The following is a 22259-nucleotide window of genomic DNA, read 5'->3' on the forward strand; positions in this document are numbered from 1 at the left end:
GGGAGTGACGTCCTAGGGCTGCCCGTGATGTCATGGGGAGGAGGATGCTCATTGGCCGGCAGAGCGGGGGAGCAGGGCTGCCATTGGCCGCCAGGTGGGAGCGCTGGGGCAGCCTGTGACCTCATGGGGAGCGGGGCGCCGATTGGCTGGCAACCCGTGACCTCAAACGGGACGGCAGAGCCCATTGGCTGCCGCGCCGCGACGCCCTGGGGCAGCGCCCGGCTCGGTAGCGGAGGCGGCTGCCGATTGGGCCGCGGCCTGTGACGTCCCCGTGACCTCACGGGGCGCAGCGGGCGCTGATTGGTCGCCGGCGCGTAACCTCACGGCGGAGCGCGCGCTCGTTGGCCGCCGGCGCGTGACCTCACGGGCGGGCTCCGGCGGACGCCGATTGGCCGCCGGGCCCGGCGGGGGGCGGAGCTCCGCCCCTCCCCGCCCCTCCCCTCTCCCGCCTGGCGCCGGGCGGGGCGCGCGCGTCCGCGGGAGCGCGCGCGCGGGGCGCATGCGCGGCGGCGGCGGGGCCGGCGGCGATGGCGGCGCGGGGCTGATGGCGGCGGCGGCGGCGGCGCGGCGCTGAGCAGCGGTCCCCGCCCGGCCGCCATGGGCAACGAGGCCAGCCTGGAGGGCGGCGGCGCCGACGGGCCCCTGCCCCCCGCCGCCGCCGGGGCCCCGCCGCCGCCCGCCGCCGCCGCCCCCGGCAGCGCCCAGCCGCCTTCAGCACCGGGCGGCGGCGGACAGCGCCCGGGAGGCGCCGCCGGCACCGCGCCCGCCGCCAGGTCAGCGCCGGGGGGGGGGGGGGACGGGAGAACGGGGGGCGGCGGCTCGGGGGCGCCGCCGGGGGGCCGGGGGGGCGGCCCCGTTACGCAGCGGGGGGGTCGCGGGGTGCGCCGTGCAGAGCGGGACCGGCCCCGAAGCGCCGCCCGCGGGGGGGAACGGGGGCGGGAGGTCGGCCGGGGCCGGGGTCGGGGCCGGGATCACGGCTGCCATCACGGCCGGGCTCGGGGCCGGGCTCGGTGCCGGGGCCGCCGCTCGCACGGCAGCACCCAGGTGCGCTTCGCCGCGAGCCGCCGGCGGGGCGCTCCCAGGCAGGCAGCCCGCAGCTCTCAGCCCCAGCGCGGGAAGCCACCGCCGGGCGGAACCGGCCCGGCTGCTGTGCCTGTGCCTGTGCCTCCTCCTGTCCCCAGAGGACCGCCCGCCCCTCTGCCCCCCGCTGCCTGCCAGCCGCGACCCGTCCGTAGGCTGCCTGCGGCGCTTTCGGATAAACGCTGCCACGGACGGCAGGGTGCCTGGGGGGGGTTAGGGGGGTGATTCCCCCCTCCCTCCCTCGGGAGGTTTCCTGGGGGTGCCCCCCTGTCCCTAGCATGTCCCAGGGGCTGGTGCAGGGCCCTGGGCTCCCGCCACCGGGCGAGAATCAGGGCGCCGCGACTGCCTTCTGGAAGCAGGAGTTGGGCAGAACCTCGCGTAGGGCTCAGTTCTGGTTTCTCAATGAGACGCGAGCAGCGCCAGCTGAGGTCCGCTTCCGCCCGAAACGCCAGGGTAGTTTTGCTGGCCACGAGCTGCTGGCAGGGAGCTGCCCTCTCTTGCAATTAATTAATGCAATTAGGGACGGGGGCTGGCGGCAAGGGCTGCTGCAGGGCTGGGGGCTGTGTGTGTGGAGAGGCTGCAGGGAGCAGCGCGTCCCCCAGGAGGGAGCGTGGGGGCCAGCAAAGCCTGGCTCAGCCCCGTCCCCAAAAGCAGCGCCAGACCCTAAGCACCCCAGCCCGTGTGCAAGCCGAGGAAAGCCAAAGGCGTCGTTACCCCTCTGCGTGATCCCTCCCAGCTTTGCGTTATGCAAGGAGGCAACCTGGCCGCCTTAACCCCGCTATGTTTTGTGTTTTGATTCTCCATGGCCGCGTTCAGCAGGCTGCGCAGCGCGTGCACCGCGCGGAGGTTTCGGAGAGCAGAGGTAACGCGGCGTCCTCCCACCCGGCTCCAGCGCTCGCCGCTATTGCTAGAGGAGGTGGAGCGCCGTTACCCGAAGGAACACAAATCGGGTGTGGGTGCGTTCAGACAGGAAACTGCCCCGTACCCCAACAGCCGAGTCCTGCTCTGCTCCTCCGCAGAGACCCCAAAGCACAAGGGATGAGCTGGCGTGAAGGCGCAGCCTGGTTGGCGTGCGGAGAGGTTTGTGGGGCTGGGCAGAGATGGTCCCGAGCTCAGAAATAGCTTGGGGCAGGGTGCTGGATTGCTGGGGGTCCCAAGGAACGGCTGTGGGGGCTGGAGAACAGCGCTGAATTCTTTTCCCCCGACCCCAAAACCGATATGAAAGCAGCAAAGCTGCAAACGTTTTGGAAACGGAGGAGCGATATTAACAGAAAAGGGGAGGCTGGTGGCTAGCACGGCCCCACACGATGCTGAGGGGCTGCCACGAGCCAGGCACGGGTCCTGCGCTCACCGGCACGTGAGTGGCATTGGGCTTTGGCAGCCAGTGGAGCCTGGTGCAAGGACCAGGAAAAGGAAAAAGCATCAGAAATAGGGCTGCGAGAAGTGCTCTGAATTGGAGAAAACAGCTCAAGTTTGGGAAAAAAAACCAGTCGTGCAGCTCTGGTGCTCTGTGCTGCCTGTATGGCAGCTCCCATGAGCGTGCTGGGTATTGCCTTCAGCGAGTACCACAGCAATGCTGGGCGGTAAGGACGTATATAGCAGCAATTTAACAAAAATAAGAGAGATCAAGTTTCCCCGTTTCTTTGTAAACAGACGCTTTTCACAGGCTGGCACAGATAAGCAGCCACTGTCTGTTCTAACAAGACGGTGCTAGAAATAAATCCACGAAGCGAGTCTGTGATGGAGGCATCCCTGGCACGTACTAAAGCTGGGCCTGCCTTTTCCTCTATATTAAAGTAGCGTTTTTCTGGCCGTTTGCTGACCTTAAGGCTGGCGCTCTGGAGAAGCTTGCCACGCTCCCGCAATTAGAGAGCGCAACTTCATTTGTTATGGGATGTTTGGAGGGCCAAGGGGAGCTGGGGCTGGGGTCGGGCAAGGAGGGGAAAACCAGCTACGTAATATTTCAAGCCTATAAAACCCGCCTGAGCGGAACAAAAAGGGAGCGCAAGGAATGGCTTACTTGGCTGACCAAGTCAAAATGTTTGCCCTGTTAGGGATCCCACTGGGCTGCTTTTCGCCGTGATGGGCAGGCTGTGTCAGCTGCAGCTGCCTGCAGCAGCGGGTGGGAATTGGATGGTTTTTAAGGTCCCTTCCAAGCCAGCCCGTTCTGTGCTTCCCTCCAGCAGCCCTGGTTTTACGCCTCTCGTGGCTCTGACAGCAGTCCTGCGGCCACTGGGTGCAGGTGGCACAGCTCGGGGTGCTGGAGTGCCTCCGAAACCTCTCCTGTGAGCGTGCTCGTCCGTAGTCAAAATGCAAGGCATCAACTATCAGCGCCTTTATTTCCAAAAGGAGTGCACAGATCCGCAGTCCCCTTCGCAGGTTCAAGTTTCCCGCTGCTGCCGTGAACCTCGGCGTTGCTCCGCAGGCAGCGGCTGCGTGCTCTTTGCTTTTGCTGCCTGAGGGACTCGTGTGTGCGGCTGCTCCGGCTCACAAAGGAAAACGCAGGAGGGTTTGCAGGGCCCGATTTCCTTCCTTCCTCCCCGTGCCGGTGGTGCGAGGCTGGCCCATCTCAGGAATGCCGTCGGTCGTCCCCAGTTGGGTGCAAGCAGGTGTGTCCTGCAGCTGGGGGCAGCTCCTTCCCCGCGCTTCTTTTCAGCTTCTTTTCCTCCTCACCCTGCAGGAACAGCAGCTTCGTCCCCGAGCCTGTCGGATGCACCTTCAGAAGCAAACGCGATGGGGTGCAAATGATGCTTCCTTTTCTGGTGTGCTGCAGTGGGCTCCACGGCAATGGGAATCTGTTTTTTTGCTAAACGGGGTCTGCAGGAGGAGCGGGGTCCCTGCAACGTGTTCCTGGGAGGGTCCTCGCTCCACCGGCTGAGATTTAATGGGGACAGGGAATTAACTGCCCTGGTGGTGTGGTATCTTGCTGGTTCTTGGCCTCTTACAGCTTGCAAGCACGTGCTTGCTATCGAAGGTAGATTCGGCATCTTCTCTGGGCTGGGGCAGGAGGCAGCGGCTCCCTGCTTGTGGTGGGCTCCCCAGAAGGCAGAGGAACGTTGCCCACTGTGTCACGGGAAGCTGCTGCTAAATGCAAACTTTTTTGTGCGTGTCCGTGTGTTTTCTTTCATCCTTTCTTTTTTTTTTTTTAAAGGCATCACAGCTTGGCTTGAGAAGGAAAGCAGCAGTGTGACACAGAGCCTGGCTGCTGGCCCAGGGTGCTGAGGGGCTTTAGGAAGGCAGGCAAAGCAAAACCCAGAGTTAAGTTGTTGAAGCTAGCTAAATGACAACAAACGTATGTAAACGATGAACGTAACTAAGTGTAGGAAGCTTACCCAGGGGTGTGATGGGATATGTGACTGCACAAGGCTTAAATAAAAGCTTCACCTCCTAAAATACGCAGCTTCCCTCAGCTCCGAGCTACAGTTGTGCGCTGCACAGCAGACGAGGGGTTCGCGTTGGCCTTATTCTCCACGAGGATGTGATTAAGGAGCTCGGCGTTCTCTTTTGTCAAAAATGATTTAGTTGTATTTCTAGGTCATTGTCTGTAGAAGAAAAATGTGCGTGTGTTAACGCAGTGAAGTGCACAAGGCACCTTCCAGAACGAGGCACGAGGAGAAGCCCTCCCTGCCCAGTTAGGACTGGGGCCATGGGGGGACGGGGGCAGCCGGTGACCGCTCCCGGTCCTTCTCCTGCCGCCAGCACCGCGTTGGGTCAGGGCCGGAGCTGCTGGAGGTGGGGCAGGAGGTGAGGAAGGGATGTCTCGTGGACACCGAGCCTTCCCACCAAGCATCGTGGTGACGCAGTGGTTTCCCTGCTCCACGAGGAGCTCTTTCTCTCCTCCCTGAAGACCGGAGAGGTGCAACCTGCTGCCCACCGTGCCCGCAGTCTTCGCGGCTTTTGCGGCCTGGGCACACGAGCTGAGAAGAGCCATGTCCTGTCGTCCTGCAAGCTTCCTCCTTTCTCCACAGCTCTCACGCGGCCAGGAGGCAGCAAACGGTGTCTGACTCAAAGCAAAGGCACGTCTGTGTCACCAAAGGCCGAGTGTTTTGGGGCAGGTGGGGGCTGTGAGGTTCCTCGCCTGGCTTCGGGGCCTGCCAGCACCCCAGGCTCTGATGTGGCAAAGCAGTTGGCCGCTCCGAAAAGCTTCCAGAGGAGGGTTTGTCAGTTCCTCTGAAAGCCTTGGGCCAAAGTGATGTGGGCACAGACGTGACGAAACGTGGTGTTGCAGGCGGTCGGCCTGAAGTTGGTGTGCCCTTTTGCTCAGGACGGTGCAGTCACAGAAATGTATGCCGGCCTGCCGGGGCAGAGAGACTTCAAGAGGCCAGACGTCAACTACTGAGAGCTGCCTTTGTACATGGTTTTGACTTCCCTGCGAGCAGCATTTTGCTTTTCACCCCGCTGGGAGCAGGAGCACTGCCTGCCCGCGGCAGCGGGGGCTCACGGGATTGCGGGCCCTGGCCGTGGGGCGAATGCCGAGGAGCTCAAGGGGAGCCGGGGCTGACGTGAGCTGCAGGAAGGGGGCTCCTGGCTCGTGGTGTCCGCTGGCAGAACCACAGCACTTCTCCGACTTGTAGCCTGGGGAGTGAGGGAATTTAATTGGGAGTTTGGCTTTATAATGGAGTTTGAGCTTTGTTAGGGTTCGGTGTATGTGACCTCCCCTGACGTGCTCCTGGGGTTCTCCTCCTCAGGGTGCTCTACTCCTTGGAAGCCGTACGTGGGCATCAAGTCAACGTTAATTGTCTTCTTACGCTGTTTAATGGATTCAAAGGGTTCCTGTCCCTCTTGTCAGCACACCTGGGTCCATAGTGGACTCCCCCACATGGGAAGAGCCTGTAGCTTGCTTCTTTCCGTCGTCAGCTGAGACATGAGGAGTACGAAGAGATTTTGCCGTATTTAATGTCTGTGAAGGGATGAAATTATATACGGGAATTACGGGAATTACTTTCAAAGATTGACATGTTGGAGCTGTTAACATTTTTTTTTACCAGAAAAAAAAAGCAACACAAATTGCAGCATGGGAAAAACAGGAAAAGCAGAGCATATTTTTTTCTTTCATCTCCTAAAGAAAACATTTCAGTTACTGATATGTGAAACTATGAGTTACAAAGTAGGACTAGTTGAAATTTGAAAATGTATAGTAAGTTCTTAAGGTACTTGGTAATTTGCTTTGCTTTTCTGAAAGAAACAAATCAGCTGGTAATGCAAAGCTTATGAAAGGGTTGGGGAAAATGCAGTTCTGAGCTAGATCTTTTTCCACGTTGACTCTGAACTGTACTTTTTCCTTTGATGAAACATGAAATTACTTTTAATTTATTTTGTTCCAATCCCAGTTACATAAACTATTATTTGATTGTACAGCTGGACTGAAAAACCGTAGGAGGTCTCACATTTAGGATTTTGCTGCCTCTTTCTCATTAAGCCTACAGACTGATTTCTTTAAATGCACCTATTAATCTTCTTAGGGAGACAAATTGTCATTTGGTTGGGGGGGGCTTTCTTTTTTTTTTCTTTTTTTATTTTCTTTATAAACTACGCTCCAAGGTCAACTGGCAAAATAAGTGCCGATGCTTTGAAGCCTTTTCAGGTACGTCTGCAGTGCTACCAGACAATGTGATGAGAGCACGTGGTGACGTGGCAGGCTGGATTTTATCCAGTTCTGTAGGCTGAAGCCCATCCCGAGCAGCTCTGCCACCAGGTACCTGCTTGCTGTGGGTTTGCCGTGGCGTCACCGCAGGTGGCAGCAGGTTGGCGCACACATCCTGCCCCGTGCCACCTCCCTGCCACCTGCCCACAGCCTCGTCCCCGAGTGGCCTGCCCAAGAAGTCCCCGTGGAAAGAGGTAATAGCGGTGTGGAGCTGGCACTCCTGTCCTAATGTACCCCTCGTGCTTGGCAGTAATCCCCGAGTCTCTGGCGGGGAGCGGGACCTTTTTTCAGCTTTAATTCTGCAGCATGTGTTGCACCGTTGGCATCATTTGAGTTACTGCTTCAAGAACCCATAGCACAGTGATGCTTTCCACGGCACGATGAGCTCGCTGCCGTGACCTGTGCTAGTGGTGTGCAAGGCTACGAGAGAAGTGTCATCAGAACAGGAGCTCTGGGCTGGGCTCTGTCCGTGGCAAAAAGCATGGCCTCAGGCTTGCTAGGCCAGAGCAGGGGAGGCAGGGTTTTCGCAAGCACTTTTTTTCCGTGTGTGTGTTCCCCTCTGCTCGTGTGCCTGCCCTGTGAATCTTCAGCTTCGTGGCTGCCAAACATGCGGGTGAAAGGCGGTGCTGTGCGGCACTGGCCCTCCTTCAGGCCCCTGCACGGCCAAAGCAGTGCTGCTGCTTGAGCTCCAGCGAGCTTTTCCTGGACTCTTTTCCAGAACAAAAGAAAGGAGCAGAATCACATTAATCCTCTCTTCCCTCCTCTGGCAGATCAGAATTTGGATGGATTTTTGTAAGAAGTTGTATTTTCTTGGTTTTCAGTCCAATCTATGTAGTATCAGGAAAATACACGTGATCGGTGCGAGGGCTGCCAGGTGCGTGTGATCACGGTCGTGTTTGTCCTGGTAGGACCACCTCTAGGACATGTGCTTTTTGAAATGTGTAGATTTTTCACTTATCTCCCTATCAGCTTTGTCTCCTGCCCACCGATGATAAGCCACTGGAATTTGGGTTCCTTTCACCCGCTCCCAGCACGGAAACTGCACCGTCATCGGGACGAGGAGCTGGCAGGTCTCGGAAATGATTCCTTGGACTGCTGCCCTTGCCGACCTGCTCTGCTCTTCTCATTGCCTTCCAGCAGCGTCACTGAAGCGCGTGGGGAGATGGATGTCCGCCTGCTCTCGGAGCAGACCTGCGGGCTGCGTCCGCGCTGATACGAAGGTGGCAGATGTCTGCAGCAGATAGCGCTGGAGCACGTCGTGTCGGGGCCGGGCGGCTCCGCAGCCCTGCCGTAAATACTCCCGATGCCAGTCTGCGTGAGGAGGCAGTGCTGGTTCCTACTTACATCGCTGTAAAGCATTCTGTGCTGCTCAGCGCCTACCCTGGCTGACCCGTTTTGTTTAGGTAGGGCGGCTGTTTAGTCCCAAAGAGTGCAATTTTCCAAGCCTTCTCCATTTCCCCTCTTTCTGCAAGTTGTGTCTGCTTGGAAATCCCACAGGTGGAGAGCAGGCGGGGACGGGCAGGTTGTTTCCATGTGCATCATGTTCGGGGTGCCCCGAGTGCACCTCATGTTCTGCTCTCCTCTCAGTGCTAGGTCCGTGCCTGGGGCTCAGGTGGCACCTGGGCATCCTTGTGCTTTGGACTTCCCATGTGGTCCTTTATCAGAGCAGCCAAAGCCTGTTTACCCCTCGTTACCTTTATTAGACTTGGTTTTGACTGGTGACGCCAAATTATGATAGAACATCAGTTCTTGTTGAACCAGGAAGAAGATTGTCCATATTCCTAAGTTGTAAGCCATTGTTTACCTTAGCTTGGAATTAAAAAGGTATCCAGAAACATCACTCTGGGAGAAAACTCAAAAGAAGCAACTCCTTCGGTATTCCTCTTGTACTTTGTTTTATCTGCCTTTCTTGTCTTGAAGCACCTCCTAGCTGCACGGGTTATTAGATTAGGATCTGATTCCTCTTTGCTGTACAACTCGGTTTCATCAAACCAGTGTCAATAATTGCCAGCTTAATTTTATTTATTATTAACTAAAAACGCAATCCAAAACACTCTGAATTAACAAATTATCATGTGGGGTTTTTTCTTCGAAACATGGAAGCAAAGTCAAATAGCTGCTTTGTGTAGTGATAAAACGGCTGCATCTGAATCCAGTTCGCTCAGCGAGCAAACTCCTTAGCCTGGAGTTTTACCTGCTTCCCTTCCTGCAGGGCTGGTGGCTGTCCAGGAGGGCCGTGGGGATGGTTGCATGCAATGGGCAGGTGAGGCTGTCCCTTTGGGGACAGATGGCCTGGTCTGAGGTGCGTGCGGGGACAAAGCATCTCAAAGAGCCTGCGAAACCTGGGTACGTGATGTTTTTCTTTGATCCTGTAAAGGTTTTGGCAGGGGAGCTTCAGACTCTGGTTTCAGAAGTGCCTTTAAACTGAACGGCTTGAAATACTGAAGTTGATGGTGTCTCTTAGTGGCATAGCTAGCGTGCTATCCTTTAGTTTTGCTTTCTTTCCTACTATAAATACCACATTTGCACACACAAACGTTTATTCATTCTGAGCTGGGTTTGCTGCTGGTGGCTGGGCTTCCAGTTGAGGCCTCCAGGCAGCGCTGCCCTGAGGTGAGCAAAGAGCCCTGCGCCCGCAGCTTGCCGGCAGCTTTGCCAAGCACCCTGTAGCACGTCGTGGGGGGCACGGCGCGATCCCTGCCTGCTCAGGCTGGTGCCCAAACGCTCTCTTCTCCGGATGGCTCCTCCACACGAGAGGCGTCAGCTCTCCTGGTACCCTGAGGCAACCAAGGCTGGCTGAGGACCTGGACAGCATGGGGAAAAGTCAGGGGGGCGGTTCCGTGACGGAGGAGATGCTGCAAGGTGCAAAGACACAGCTGCGGGATGGTGCGGGGGGGGCGGGTTTCACAGAGGCACACACAGAAATGTTGGGTATAGCACTTTGTTTGCCTGGGCACGGAGGAGGAGGGCAGCAGTCGGGCTCTCAGGCTGGGGCTTGCTGCAGCTACCTGGAGCTGTCCGCCTCCCCGCAGCACGCCATCCTCATTTCCTCTTGTATCGGAGGCACCGGGGCTGTTTTAATAAGGTCTTCTTTCCTTTCTCTCAAAATCTACATTGGTTTCTTTCTGGTAAGTCATTACTGCCTCTTTTTTTAGGAGTGCTTCTCTTCCTGATGGATCTTCCTATTTTTTGTGCCTGAAATGAATGTTGTTTCTCATGCCGAGCTCAGCTCAGTTGACTCGAGCTGTCATGGAGATGGATAATGATACATTTTTTGCATCAGCTTTTAATTTTGGAGCACGGGTGGAACTCATCCAAAAAAGGTCCCTGCAGCCTTCCTGGCTTCTGAGTGACAGGATACGAACCCGCTGCTGCCAGGGGGGCCGCAGGAGCAGGGGGAGCTGTGGGTGCTGTGGAAGGGACCGTGAACGCAGTCCTGGTGGAGCCAGACCCCCGGCCAGGTCCCTCAGTGCCCGGCAGCAGCGAGCCTCTATCTCCATTGGGGCACTTCCCCACGGCAGGCCGAGAGCTGCAGAAACCCCTCCAGGTCCTTGACTGCATCGAGCCTGAAGCTCAAAAGGGAGCCTTGCAAAAACAGACTTCTGTGCCGCTCTCCGGGGGGGGGAAAAGGCAGCAGCAAGTCAAGGGAACAGGCAGGCTGCCTCTGCTCTTCTGTTTGAATTGGTTTCCAGAATGTGATTTTCCCAAAATAACTTAATTGTGTATTATTTTTTTTTTTGAGAACATTCTATATTTGTTGATGAGCATTAAATTGACATTTTCTGAGAACTGTCCAAAACAGCTCTAAGAACTCTTTCCAGAGCGGCAGTACCTCGTTCGGAGCCCGTTGCTGTGCATGGTTATGGCTGGCTCATCTTGTGTGCGTTGCTCTGCATTTCCTGACCTTGGATGTCACCTGTCACGCTGTTACGAGACATCTAGTTCAGGAAGAGCCTTCTGAAGCTTTTGGCATTCAGTTTCATCTTTGAATACTCTGAATAAATTTGTGTAGATCAGCAAACGTGTCCCTTCGTTGTTTGCCTCCTTCCCAGAGCGTTTCTGAGCATACCCCATTTATCCCACTCGATATCACCAGCTGCCAAAACCTGACCATTTACCTCCATGCTCAGCTTCCTAGGTCTTGTTCAGCTGTTAATCCACAAGACTCTTTCCTCTTGTTTGACCATGTTTTACTTCCTTTTTTTCCTTCTATCTTTGTAAGATCCTTTGACTTTGCCAAAAGCTGTCTGCAAGCAGAAGGGCCTTTCTCAAGCTGTCCACCTCATTTGTGCTTTGACTCCTCCACCAATATCCTCTAGATCTGTGAGATGAGAATTTATGAGAGCTTGTTGATTGCCATTGAGCCTGTTCCTCCACTTGCCTCCCAATCCAGTCCCGTATTGCGGTTTGACCTGCCTGGCTGGTGCAAGCAGCCGTCCTGCTGGATTGCGCTGCCGCAGGTCTCGCCGAGCCCTTTTGGAAGATGGATGGCATGTTCAGCACTTCCCACTTCTCTGATGCTGGCACCGATTTAAGCGAGAGGTTGTGCAGCACGCTGGTAGTTCAGCAGTTCTGTATTTGATTTCCTGAAGAACTCGTAGGTGCGTTCTGCCGAGCCCCAGTGATTTGTTATTATTCATTTTATTGATTTTTGTCCTAACATTTCTCCTACTGACACTTTTCTTGAGGCAGTTTTTCAGACTAACCCTGTATATAAAACAGTTCTGGTGCAGGAACGCCCTTAAATTTCTCCTTAGCAAACAGCATTGCAAAGATTGGATTTATCTTCTCTTTCATTCTTGTGTTCCCTGAATATTTCTATTGCAACTCAATCATCTTTTGGCTTTATAGGTTCTCTGGCACATTTCCAGTTTCTGAAGTTTTAGACATTCTCCGTTTTTTTGGCCCAGTTCGCAAGTTGTTTCTCAAGGGCTTCTCTCTATGTTTTATCAGCGTTTTAAATGCAGTTTGCCAGAATTTGTTCTTTTTTGGATTTTTCCTCACGAAGATAAAGCTTTTGTTTTTTGAAGGTTTGTTTTTTTGCTCCTGTAGCCTTCTTAGCCACGGAAACTTTCCTTTCTAGCCCTTTCAGCTGCTGCCTCTAACTTCTTTTTAACAAGCTTTCTCACCGTCTCTAAATCTAAATCCTGTAGTAGTTGTGTATTTGTTTTTTCCCTCCTGGGAATAGACTGAAGCTGTGTCTGACCTGGCACTGTCACTGCAAGTCCCTGGTGGCAGTTTTGGTGCTGAAGTTGGATGCTGCCCTGCCGTCGGGACCAGCCGACAACCCCACAGTAGCTCACGTGGCTGCTGTTAAAATCAGAGAGACTCGAGAGGGGGAATCGTGTAATTGCAGATTTACAAGATAAGCTATCGTAAACCATGTGCCATAAAAATTCCTTAGTTACGTGCCACGGTTCAGCTGCTGGCTTTGCTGGCACTTCATTGACAGGGTACGTTAATGCGTGCTGGTAGCTGTGCTGGGACAAAGGTCTTGGGTTTTCTCGTGGGACCTGAGCTGGGAAATGTAAGCCGAGCAAGCGGGTGGGGGCGGAGGGGCGAGGTGCTGCTTGGATGTGTGCTCTGCCCACCATGCTCGCCACTTCTGGCGGGCACCGTGTTTTCAAGGCTGCCCCCACCCTTTATAAATTATATGGTTTTTATAATGCACGAATGACTTGGTTGCAGGAATCAGTTGGACCCAGGAGGGGTATGGAGGCGAAACACTGAGTGGGCAGGTAGGAATCGGACGGATGGGGTGGCTGTTAGCTGGCACCTCGCTGTGACTTCTGGGGACAGCGTACCCCTTTCTGCCACCCCTTCTCTGTATTTTCCCTTGTGTGGGTAACAGGACCGCACCTTGCTTTGCAGCAGGGCTCATCGTCGTTTCTTGCAGACCTTCCAAATCCTGCAATGAACAGAGAAGCTCCACGGGCAGCAGCTTGCTTTACCGCCAGGCCTGCAGCATCCCCGGAGCAGGACGAGCAGAAAGCTGACCTGCTGGCTGCACTGGAAGAATCCCAGAACTGTCCAGGTTGGGAAAGGCCTTCAAAATCACCAAGTCCAACCACCAGCTTGGCCCACCGAGTCTCACCACTAAACCACGTCCCTTGATGCCACATCCGTGCATCTCTTGAATGCCTCCAGGGCTCCGGCTGCACGTCCTCCTGGTGCTCAGCGCTAGCTCTGCTGCCTCTGTTGTGCTGCAGAGCGAATTAAGCAGCGTGTCCCAGAGTAGCTTCTGCTCTCTGGACGATGCTCACGTGGTTTTGTGCTGCCACGGAGCGGGCAGGATCTCCTTGATGCCGAGCAAACGCAGCTCCCCCGGGGAAGGTCTCTGGGCTGGTGCGTTAGGCTGGGGTCACACAGGGATGGGGTGTCCCTGTATGGGCTATGAAGGTAGGCGTTTGGGGGGGCCCAAATGATTGCCCCAGTGAAGGGAATCCTTGCGCAGGAGCTAGAGCATGTTCTTAAGCACGGGGAGAGGCACGTCAGTGGTGCTCAGTCCCAGGAAGGGTGCCTGGCAGAAGTTGCATCTTACTTGACAGGGACTGAGCAGCCCTGGAGCACGAAGCTGCAGGAGAACTGGGTTTTTCCACTGCTCACGAAAGTAATTCATTAAACACCGTGACCTTTCACAAGAGTGCTTGTGTTAGCATCTAATAAAATCCCTTCTGACAGTTCCCAGTCACCGTTTCATGTCTTCTCTTCTGCAGTCTTTTCCCCGACCTCTCTGGAGCAGAATTGTTTTGTGGCATTCACTGGTTTTAAACCCTCCATCATACACAGTTCCAGCATGGACTTCATCGGGTGTGGACATAAGTGTAATTGAGCCAGGGGCAGCTGTATTTAAGGTGGTGCTGATTTTTAATTCTATAACTGCCTTTTTTTTTTTTGTCCAAGCAGAGTCTAGTCCAGAACTCCCCGTGTCAGACCTAGAGCCTTCGGAGCCGTGAAGCTGTCGACAGCAATGTTCCTGAGCTCTGCAGATGTTTCAGCAGTGCTAGTGTGAGATTTTTGGTGCATAAAGCCCAAGTTGTAGGCCCTCCGTGTCAGGCAGTTCTTCTTCTGTTTACCTGTTGAAGGTTGCATGCCCTATGTACTGGTCTGACGTGGTAATAGGTAGTATATACCAACTAAAATTTGGTATTATCCTACGCGATTCCTGTGCTGAACCATAGGCACTAGAAATTATTTTCCTCTAAGTCACAGGCAACTCAAAACCGGCGCCATTTCACCTAGAGTGCAATTCCCCTCTTGTTCAGCTACCTCTTCTTTCCTAAATAGGTTCTATTCACCCATTCTTAAAATCAGTCACGTGAGTGCTCACATCAGGTTTCAGTCAAACCAAGTAGGTCAAATCTGTGCTCGTAGCAGAGCAGCTCCAGTTCCTGATTGTTAACCAAGCCTCCATCTTTTGGCTGGAAGCATCTGCACCTTTCCCCTCTCATGCCTTCTCTGGGTTTTTCTTCTCGTCACCTTGGTTTTATTGCAGGGAAACAGTCATTCGGGTTCCCTCTTTTTTTTCTGCTAGCACAGGAGACTTGCTCGTCCCCGCTCGCTCATCGTCAGGGCGGATCTGAAGCTGGGAGATCTCTTCCACAGACATAACCGGTGCTTCGGAGCCGTGCCCCCAGCGGACAGGAGCGCTGCTGTGGAGGTGGGAGCTGGTGCCCAGTCTGTGCGGGGTGAGCAGGGCAGGAGGCACCTGGGTGCAGTGGCAGGTAGGGGCTGAGGTTAGGGGAGAGCTGCTGCTCTTCTCTCTCGAGCTTCCCACGTAAGACGCCGCAGCCAGACTGAGTTAACAGCCGCGGGTGTCCATTTTCTGTAATGTCATTAGTGCACAGTCGTACAGCAAAGCTGCTGGCAGCGGTGGCAAAGTTGTGTGACAAAGGACCCCTTGATACACCTTGGGATGCTGGTTTCAGGCCTGGGTCTCGTCTGCAAAAATTTAGTGGCTGCAATGAACCTACTTGAGTTAAATTAGACCAATTCCCTTCGGCTTAAAGCTAGGAATTCCCAGACAAGAAGGCTGTACCGATTTAATGGGAAGGGATGGCAATCCAGTGCTATTTTATCGTGTTGTTTTCGTCTTTTCCTAAAGCTGATGACATCTCTTCACAGAAACTGCCGTGCTGTCAGAAGTTGGGCTTACGGCAAATCATTTTTTTATGAAATTGAACTTTAACCAGCACACTGAAAGTCTAACATTTGTTTTGGCTGTAAATAGTGCTTTATTTTTAAAGTCTTCCCAATTCCTGTTATTTCAATGAAAAGCTGACATTTTTACTGAGGGGAAAAAACAGACAGATTAAAAAAAATAAATCAGAGGCGCTGTGACATCTTACATCACTGAACGGGGTTTGTGGAGAGCCGTTCTGCCCCCAGCTTTTCATTGTGCTCTTCGTGATCCCGATGGTGCTCCCCCTGCCCACTTTCCTCCCCGACAGGCAGGGGGGCTCTGGCAAGGTGAATTAACAGAACCGCTCATCTGACCTCCTATTGATAACTCATTAGTGGGCAGTGTAATAAATGGAAACCTCGGTGGTATCATTCTTAATGAGCCCAGCCAAAGGCACTTGATATTTTTTTCCTAGACAAAATTATAACTCTCGATAAAAGTAAAAGTGATGATGAATGTTTGGAGTCTGCAGAGACGTTTGGCTTTGCCCGGTGCTCTGATTAAACAATTAGGGTTGTGCAAAATCCAAACAGCCCCCATCAAATGGGTGAAATCCTGCCTTACTGAGGCACCTCAATGCAATTTCTTGTGAGCAGCACTGGAGGGGGCTTCCTTTGGAACCGGTTAGCAGCCTGATGCTAGTTGATGCTTTTATCAGCGATAAGGAAGGCTGCGTGGAGCAAAGCGACCGAGCCGTGGCTTGATGTGACAACAGGGCTGGGTCCAGGTGGGTACAGGGCGTGCAGCCACCGCAGCACCCTAGCGAGAGCCGCGACGAGTGCGTCTGGCTCGGCACAAACACGCTGCCTGTCTTCCCGGGGCACTCGGTGGGAGCAGGCATCTGCCCAGGAGAGGTGCCCTGCCTCGGGCTGGACCCCTGGAGGTGGTGGCGGGGTAGAAGGGTTTGAGCAAGGCAGCATGGATGTGGCCAGGTAGCTTCTCAGGTGCATGCCGTTCTGCGAGTGAATAAGGGCCGTGCTTTGGTGACGGGACTCGGTGGGTCAGGCGGGTGGTGGGACTTGGTGGTCTTGAAGGCCTGCCCTTTGGTTCAGACCCTATAAACACCAGCTGTGCTGGTTCCAGGTTAATATTCCCAGGCTTACAGTTATTTTGACCCCGCATTTAGGAGCCGTATCTGACGGACCAGGCGACTCCCTTTTGGTCCTAAACCATCATGGGCACGTTGGCTGGCACAGGGGGCCCCACCTGCCTGGGGTGATTGTACATTACCGGGGGGGTCATGGTGCTGGTGCCGCTGCCCGCACCTCCTTGCACCTGGACGGAGGAGGGGAGCCAGGCCGGCACTTTCTGTTTTGATGAGAAAGGCACTCGAGCTAAATTAGGCAGGCTGTGAGTGCTGCTAGCGCCAGCTGCAAAATGGGGTGATAACCGCATAACTGCACCGTTTCCACTCGCCTTCCTGGATCAGGAACTGACCCAGCCGAAACCCAGCACGGCGTGCAAGTGCCACTCTTTACTCTTCAGTCTGGAGCAGCTCAGTTCCTCCCTTATTGCCTTGCTTTATTGCGTGGTTCCTCCTTGCAAGAATGGGATTTCAGCCTGCAAATTCCCAAAGTGCTGTTTTAATATTTATTTTCATCTGGGTTCCTATTACTGTGGCAACATGGACTTTGAATTTCATTAGTTTTATGCATTTAAGTTCCCTTTTTAAACCCTCATAAGGTCAGACCCCACGTGGATAAATTGTAAATTTATTACATTTGAGATTCTGGGTAATATTTTTCTATAACAGCTGTAGATGACAGATAGGAAGGGCACCAAGGCTTCTGCCTTCTTGAGAAATATTTGTGGGCGTTATCGGTAAGCACGTGCACCAGATTCCAGGGCTTTTAGGCAGCAGAATAATTACATAAACTCCCGTCGCAGAGGCATTCTTGAAAGCAAAGCAGTCTGGGCTCCGAGCAGCGCAGGAAGGCAGGGGTTGGGGTGTGCAGGGCACAGGGCCGTGCCCTGGCACGGGTTAAATCCGGCACCTGGGCTGCCCGACGGGGGGAGGCTGGGCGCCAGCGCAGAGCCATTAAGCTCTTTAAGTGCTGTCCTTGGGAGTACCACGAGCGCTGCTCCTAGCAGTTAAAACTCCCATGTCTTCTGGGGAAGGGAGGTGTAAGGGAGGGGTTGCTACAGACACAGCTCCCTGAGCGTCCCGCTGCTGCTTTTCTCAGGGCTCGGCCTTCCGCGGGTGGCGTTCTTCTGTAGATAAGTCTCTTTTCGGTCTTAAAAGGCTCCAAAGTGTGGGTTGTGAGGGGGTGGCTTAGCGTGCTTCAGCCACCCTGGGGTCTGCAGACCTGGGGGTTACCAGTTCCTGCTGGGGGTGCTTGCAGGGAGCCCGCGGCTGGCCGGGCACCGAGCCGCCAGGCTGCCCACGGGCATCTTCTGTGCAACTTTCTGCCCAGCGTTCAGCTCCGAGTACGCAGAGTAATTCAATTGCGTCGCCGCTCGGTTGCGTAAGGGAAAGTTCAAATCATGCTCTGTTTTGTAAGATAAAGCGCATCCTTCTGCCGGCCTGAGCAATTTACCTTGTTTGCAAAAAGGTTTTGCTCTGCCTCCATCAGCTGAGCTGGGACTTTGGGGAAGGAGAGGGTGCTTGGGGGAAGGTGATGAGTGTGTTGGCTGGGATCACAGAAGTCACTGAACCTTGCCTCACAGATGTGTGTTTTGCTGGCATTTCAGCACGCCGAGGAGACCGGAGCAGCTGGACCAGGCGGCGGGACAGCGGTCTGCGATCCCCTCACTGGCACCGGGCTCGGAAAGCCCCCGGGAGATGCGCGGCCGCGGGCAGGCGGAGGGACAGCGGAGGATGCTCCAGGTGGATGCACGGGGCCAGAGAGCGGGGCGGTCGCCCTCTGCGTCGCCCGAGCGGGGCAGCACCCCCACCTCGCCCTACTCGCTGCCCCAGATCGCGCCCCTGCCCAGCAGCACCCTCTGCCCCATCTGCAAGACGACGGAGCTCACCTCTGCCCCCAGCCAGCCCAACTACAACGCCTGCACCCAGTGTCACAGCAAGGTCTGCAACCAGTGCGGCTTCAACCCCAACCCGCATCTCACCGAGGTAACGCCTCTGTCACCCCAACCCTGCTGTCCAGGTTTTTTAAGTGCATGGTTGAAGCTTTGGGGGCTGTGAGGGAGTGTGGCAGTCGTGGTTTCCTTCCTCCAAGAAATTGCACCTTTGCTTTTGGCAGCTGCAAAGCGTTAGAGGCATTGCTGTTGGGCAATTCTCTGCTGGCCGGTCAGTGGGTAGTTGCAGTAAGGTGAGCTGTAACGAGGCGTGGGGGAGTTAAGGCAGTTAAAGGGAAGGGCCAGCCTAGTGCTGAGGTTCAGTCTCTGGCTGGGGCTTCTTGGTGGGACCTGAGGTGTGTGGCTGAGAGGAGGCCGTACGCTTGAAGTTGCCCTGACCTCGTGGGGCTCAACAGTAGGAGGTGAAGAGAGCAGCAGTTGGCAGTCCTGGGGCGCTGAATGTCACAGCCACCACGGGGGATGGTGGTTTTGGGGTGAGTGGACTGGTTCTGGCTTCCTCGTCCTCAGTGGCCAGTGTTTATCAGCTGAGTGTTGTTTTTTACTGTTGTAAAGATGCATTTATCTCTATGGAGATCGTGATAAGGTCTCAGATCCCAGCAGAAGACTCCACAGAGGTTGCAGGATTCCCATTGTGGGTGCCCCAAGAGCTTCACCACAATTAGCACAACCCAAGGGTTGTCCAGCGGAGGTGTTTGCTTTGTCGTCCTCTTCAAGGGACTGGCTGCTGGGGGGACAGCAGCTGCGGCCTGGGGTCACTTGCTTTCCTTACTTCCATTATTACTTCTGCTGCTATCACACAGTGACACAGAAAGGACCACATTGCCTGCAGCAATCTGGTGGCATTGAAAAGGGCGAAAGGGAGGCAGCTTGCAGGTTTACACGGCTGCTGTATCCCTTGGTGATAGGAGTCAAGTTATCGCAGTTGCAGAATGGCTGAGGCCGGTGGGGACCTCTGGGTCCATCTGATCCTACCCCCTGTCCCCTATCAAGCAGGGATACCCAGAGCAGGTTGCCCAGGACCACGTCCAGGCAACTTCTGAAGATCCCTTCCATAATGCAGGGATTTGGGGAAAAGCCACAGAGAACAGAGCGAGCCAGAGGCAAGCCAGGGTGTTTCAGCACAGGGATGGGACATGGACAGGTGTAGCCGTTTGCCTGGAGCAGCTCTGAAATCCATACCTCTGCTAAAACCACTGCTGTTGTCTGAGTTTTTGGGGTCAGTGCCACATGTACCCCCTACCACGCAGCTCGAGGTGGGCACCAGGAGCTCGGTGGTACTGGGGAGCCGGGAGCCCTCCCCAGGGTGGGTCATTGCAGCAGCTCCTGAGCATCCCTCACCTCCAGAGGTCATCTCATCCGACTTCTGCTCAAAGCAGAGATCGAGTGAGGTAGCTCAGGGTTTTATCCGGTTGGGTCTCAAACACTTCCAAGGATGGCGACTGAGCCCGCTGCACGGCTTGCCTGTCCTCGGTACAAAACTTCTTCCTATATCCAGTCTGATCCCTTAAGCCCTGCAGGTGCAGCAAGGTTGGTGCACGGTGATGTGATCATTTCTAATGATGTGATTTCCTGTGGTTATATTTTCCAGTTGTGTTTGCTTACAAGTAAATACATTTTCGCAGGAATAGTTCACATCTCTACTCTGGCTGGGGTAGATACATCCTTCTAACTTCTCTTTCTGCTTTCAAGGCTCATAAGCAGGACTAAATCATCAGAAATGTCAAATTTTCTAAGAAAACCGAAACCAAGACAACAAAAACTGTTTTATGCAGTACATCCTCTTCTGCACAATCTGTGGCCTGCCAGAAACCACAAGTATGGTGAGATGAGAGCTCCGCCGCTCGCTTGGCGTGATGCAGCCACGGGTAGCGGTTTCTGAAACCCTTGTGGGAGCCACAAGGTCTTGAAATAAGGTGTTTGTATAAGCTTGGCATGTCTCTTAATATATATCAAATACATGTATGCCCACACGTAAAGAAATAACAGCAGGGTTAGTGTGTGGGAGCTGCAGTCTGTCAGGCTCCATCCTGTCACTTCTAAAGCAGATGTCTCAGACAAGGGCTCACTGTACCCCTAGCAAAACACCTGAACCCTGCAATTAGGTGACACTTTATGCTCCAAAGGATGCACGTTTTTTTGAAAACACTTTTATTTCATTATTTTTTTCATATGGCTTGATGATCATTTTATTTTAAAGGCAAGTCATGCGTTTATATCGTTACTGAGCAGCTGGCCTCTTGGCGTCTTGCAGCGGCGTGTCTCGAGCTGCCTGCTTGCTGAGCAAAGATATCCCTGTTTGGTTTCTTGTTTGTTGTCTTTGAGTTTCTTTGAGCATCAGCTCATCTTGTCTCGCGGGGCTGGGGAAACAGACGTTCCTGTCCCCTCTCTGTGTCGCTTGGAGTTTTACATGCAGATAATCAGATTCTTGCTCAAAATAACTGCTGTCGTAGTTCTCAATTCTGTCGCGTGCTGGTGTGCGAGTTTTCCCATTCATTCACTAATTTTTCTGAAGGTCAGTGCTCTTCCCTAGGTGGTTATTTTAAGCCTGGGGAAATTTGAAGCAGGGAGCTACTAGAGCATCGTTAAAGACTGGAAGTGAAATGTGAAGAAGTAACGAAATAATGTGGTAAAATTTATCAGTTTACTCGTACTCCCATGTATGAAATAGTGCAGCCTTGCAGTCCTAATGCTCTGCTAGGATTTTTTAATTTCTCGTTGAAACTTTTCCTAATTTTCCTCTGGCTTTGAGGATTTATTTTTTTTTGTCAGGCTGTTCTGCAGGACCGCCCTGGTACTGCTGCCATCTCCTCTGTGAGCGAATAGCTGGGTTTCAAGCTAGTACAATAGGTTTAGAAAATCTTTTTTCTCCATCTTATGCTTTGTAATGCTGTTCCTTTTGACTTCTGCCTGATCCTGCAGCATGTTCATCTGATTGGATTTGCTCTGTTTGGTATAATGAGGAGGCAGGCATCCTATCTGCTCCTTGTGGGGTTTGAAGTGTCATAACACATTGCTAATTTGGGAAATGAATTTCTTCAGTATTGTCTTAATTTTATTTTTTAGGTTGCTTTTAATTCATTTCCTCCCCATCCTAAATGATAGTTGTTTGTTTTTTTTTTAAAAAACAGGTTTTGATTTTAATCAAGAGCAGTGGCACAGCATTACAATACGTGCTTTAATTTGTGTTGAAATGATGCTCACATCTAATAGGTTTGCTTGGGACTGTTTTAGGATCGTAGGGAATCTTTGCATTCTTCCTTATGTTTCTGTTGTGCTTTTTTTCAGTTTAAAATCGGGTTCATCAGACGCAGTTTCAGAAGTATTCAAATGCACTCAGTAGATTTTGATTATTTTTTTTTTCCCCCTGAGCGAAAGGAGCATGTTTATACGTGCGTGGCCTTCACCAGATTTCTTCCTTTGTCAAACCCCAGCTCTGGTCAGGAGGACGAGGAGCGCGGCGGCTGGCTTCCTGCCGCGGAGGAGAAGCTCTCGGTGGCTCCCGAGCTGCCTGTGCTGGGAGGAGGCAGCAGCTGTGTTGGTTCAGCTAATCGCTTCACAAAGAAAGAAAATGAAGGCTGAAAGCCACAGGAATCGTCAAGGTGCTCGTGTGCTGCTCTTCCTAAAGCCGATTGCTGCACCCGGCGTTTTTTTGGCAGGTGAAGGTGCCGTCGTGCCCAAACGGTGCTGCCTCCAGCGTGCGGGCGTGGTGGCATCGCGCCCTGCAGCTGGCAAGGCACACGGCGCTGGGTCAAGTCCCGCGTTTTGGGATGGCTTCTGAAGTAGCTACATCACGAAGAAGGAAAAGCCAGAAAAATCAATCTGTCGTTGCTGTTGCTTTGCAGATCCAGGAGAAATTTTCCACTGGGTCAGGTTGGGTAGAAGGAGAGACACGCTAGCTTGATCCTGAGTAGGCTGTTTGCTTTCGCACCGCTTCAGCCAGCTCTGAATGTGATTGCAGGGAATAATGCTTTTTTTTTTTTTTTGGTGTGAAAATATTGATAGGACTCCTGAATCTCTCTCCCTGGACCAACAGGTTGTGTGCACGTATTCCCTTCCTTGCTGATGACCTTCACCTCTTAATCCCCTTATCTGTGCGCCGAGCATGCCAGTCCCCACTTCATCCCGTGTCTGCCGCGTCGCAGTGAGGTGCTGCCGTCACCTCCTAGCTGCACTTTTTATTTATTTATTTATGCTCTCCCTTTTTTTATTGGGGCAGCTAGCACTGAATAGAGCAGCTGGTCTGAAGCTGGAGAGCGGCAGACTTGCACTTGCTGAGGCTTTCTAAATATAAATGACTTGTTTGCCTCTGCAGCCACT

General features: G+C 53.7%; 1 protein-coding gene across 6 annotated transcripts in view; it reads left to right on the forward strand.

Annotated features, from left to right (window-relative positions):
* Window positions 1-518: 518 nt before the first annotated feature.
* The window catches only part of BSN (bassoon presynaptic cytomatrix protein), a 75123-nt gene continuing 53382 nt past the window's right edge, over window positions 519-22259 (forward strand). For 4 of the 6 annotated variants that reach the window (XM_067003288.1, XM_067003289.1, XM_067003290.1 and 1 more), the window contains exons 1-2: window positions 519-773; window positions 17598-17976. In XM_067003288.1, coding sequence (XP_066859389.1) covers window positions 598-773; window positions 17598-17976 — 555 coding nt within the window. In that variant the 5' untranslated portion in view covers window positions 519-597. Of the gene's footprint in view, window positions 774-12728; window positions 14385-17597; window positions 17977-18060; window positions 18416-22259 lie in introns of those variants that run through there. The other 2 variants (XM_048054389.2, XM_048054398.2) reach the window with 2 other exon arrangements.

The sequence above is a fragment of the Anser cygnoides genome, chromosome 10 (genome assembly GCF_040182565.1).
Source record: "Anser cygnoides isolate HZ-2024a breed goose chromosome 10, Taihu_goose_T2T_genome, whole genome shotgun sequence".
NCBI classification, from domain to species: domain Eukaryota; kingdom Metazoa; phylum Chordata; class Aves; order Anseriformes; family Anatidae; genus Anser; species Anser cygnoides.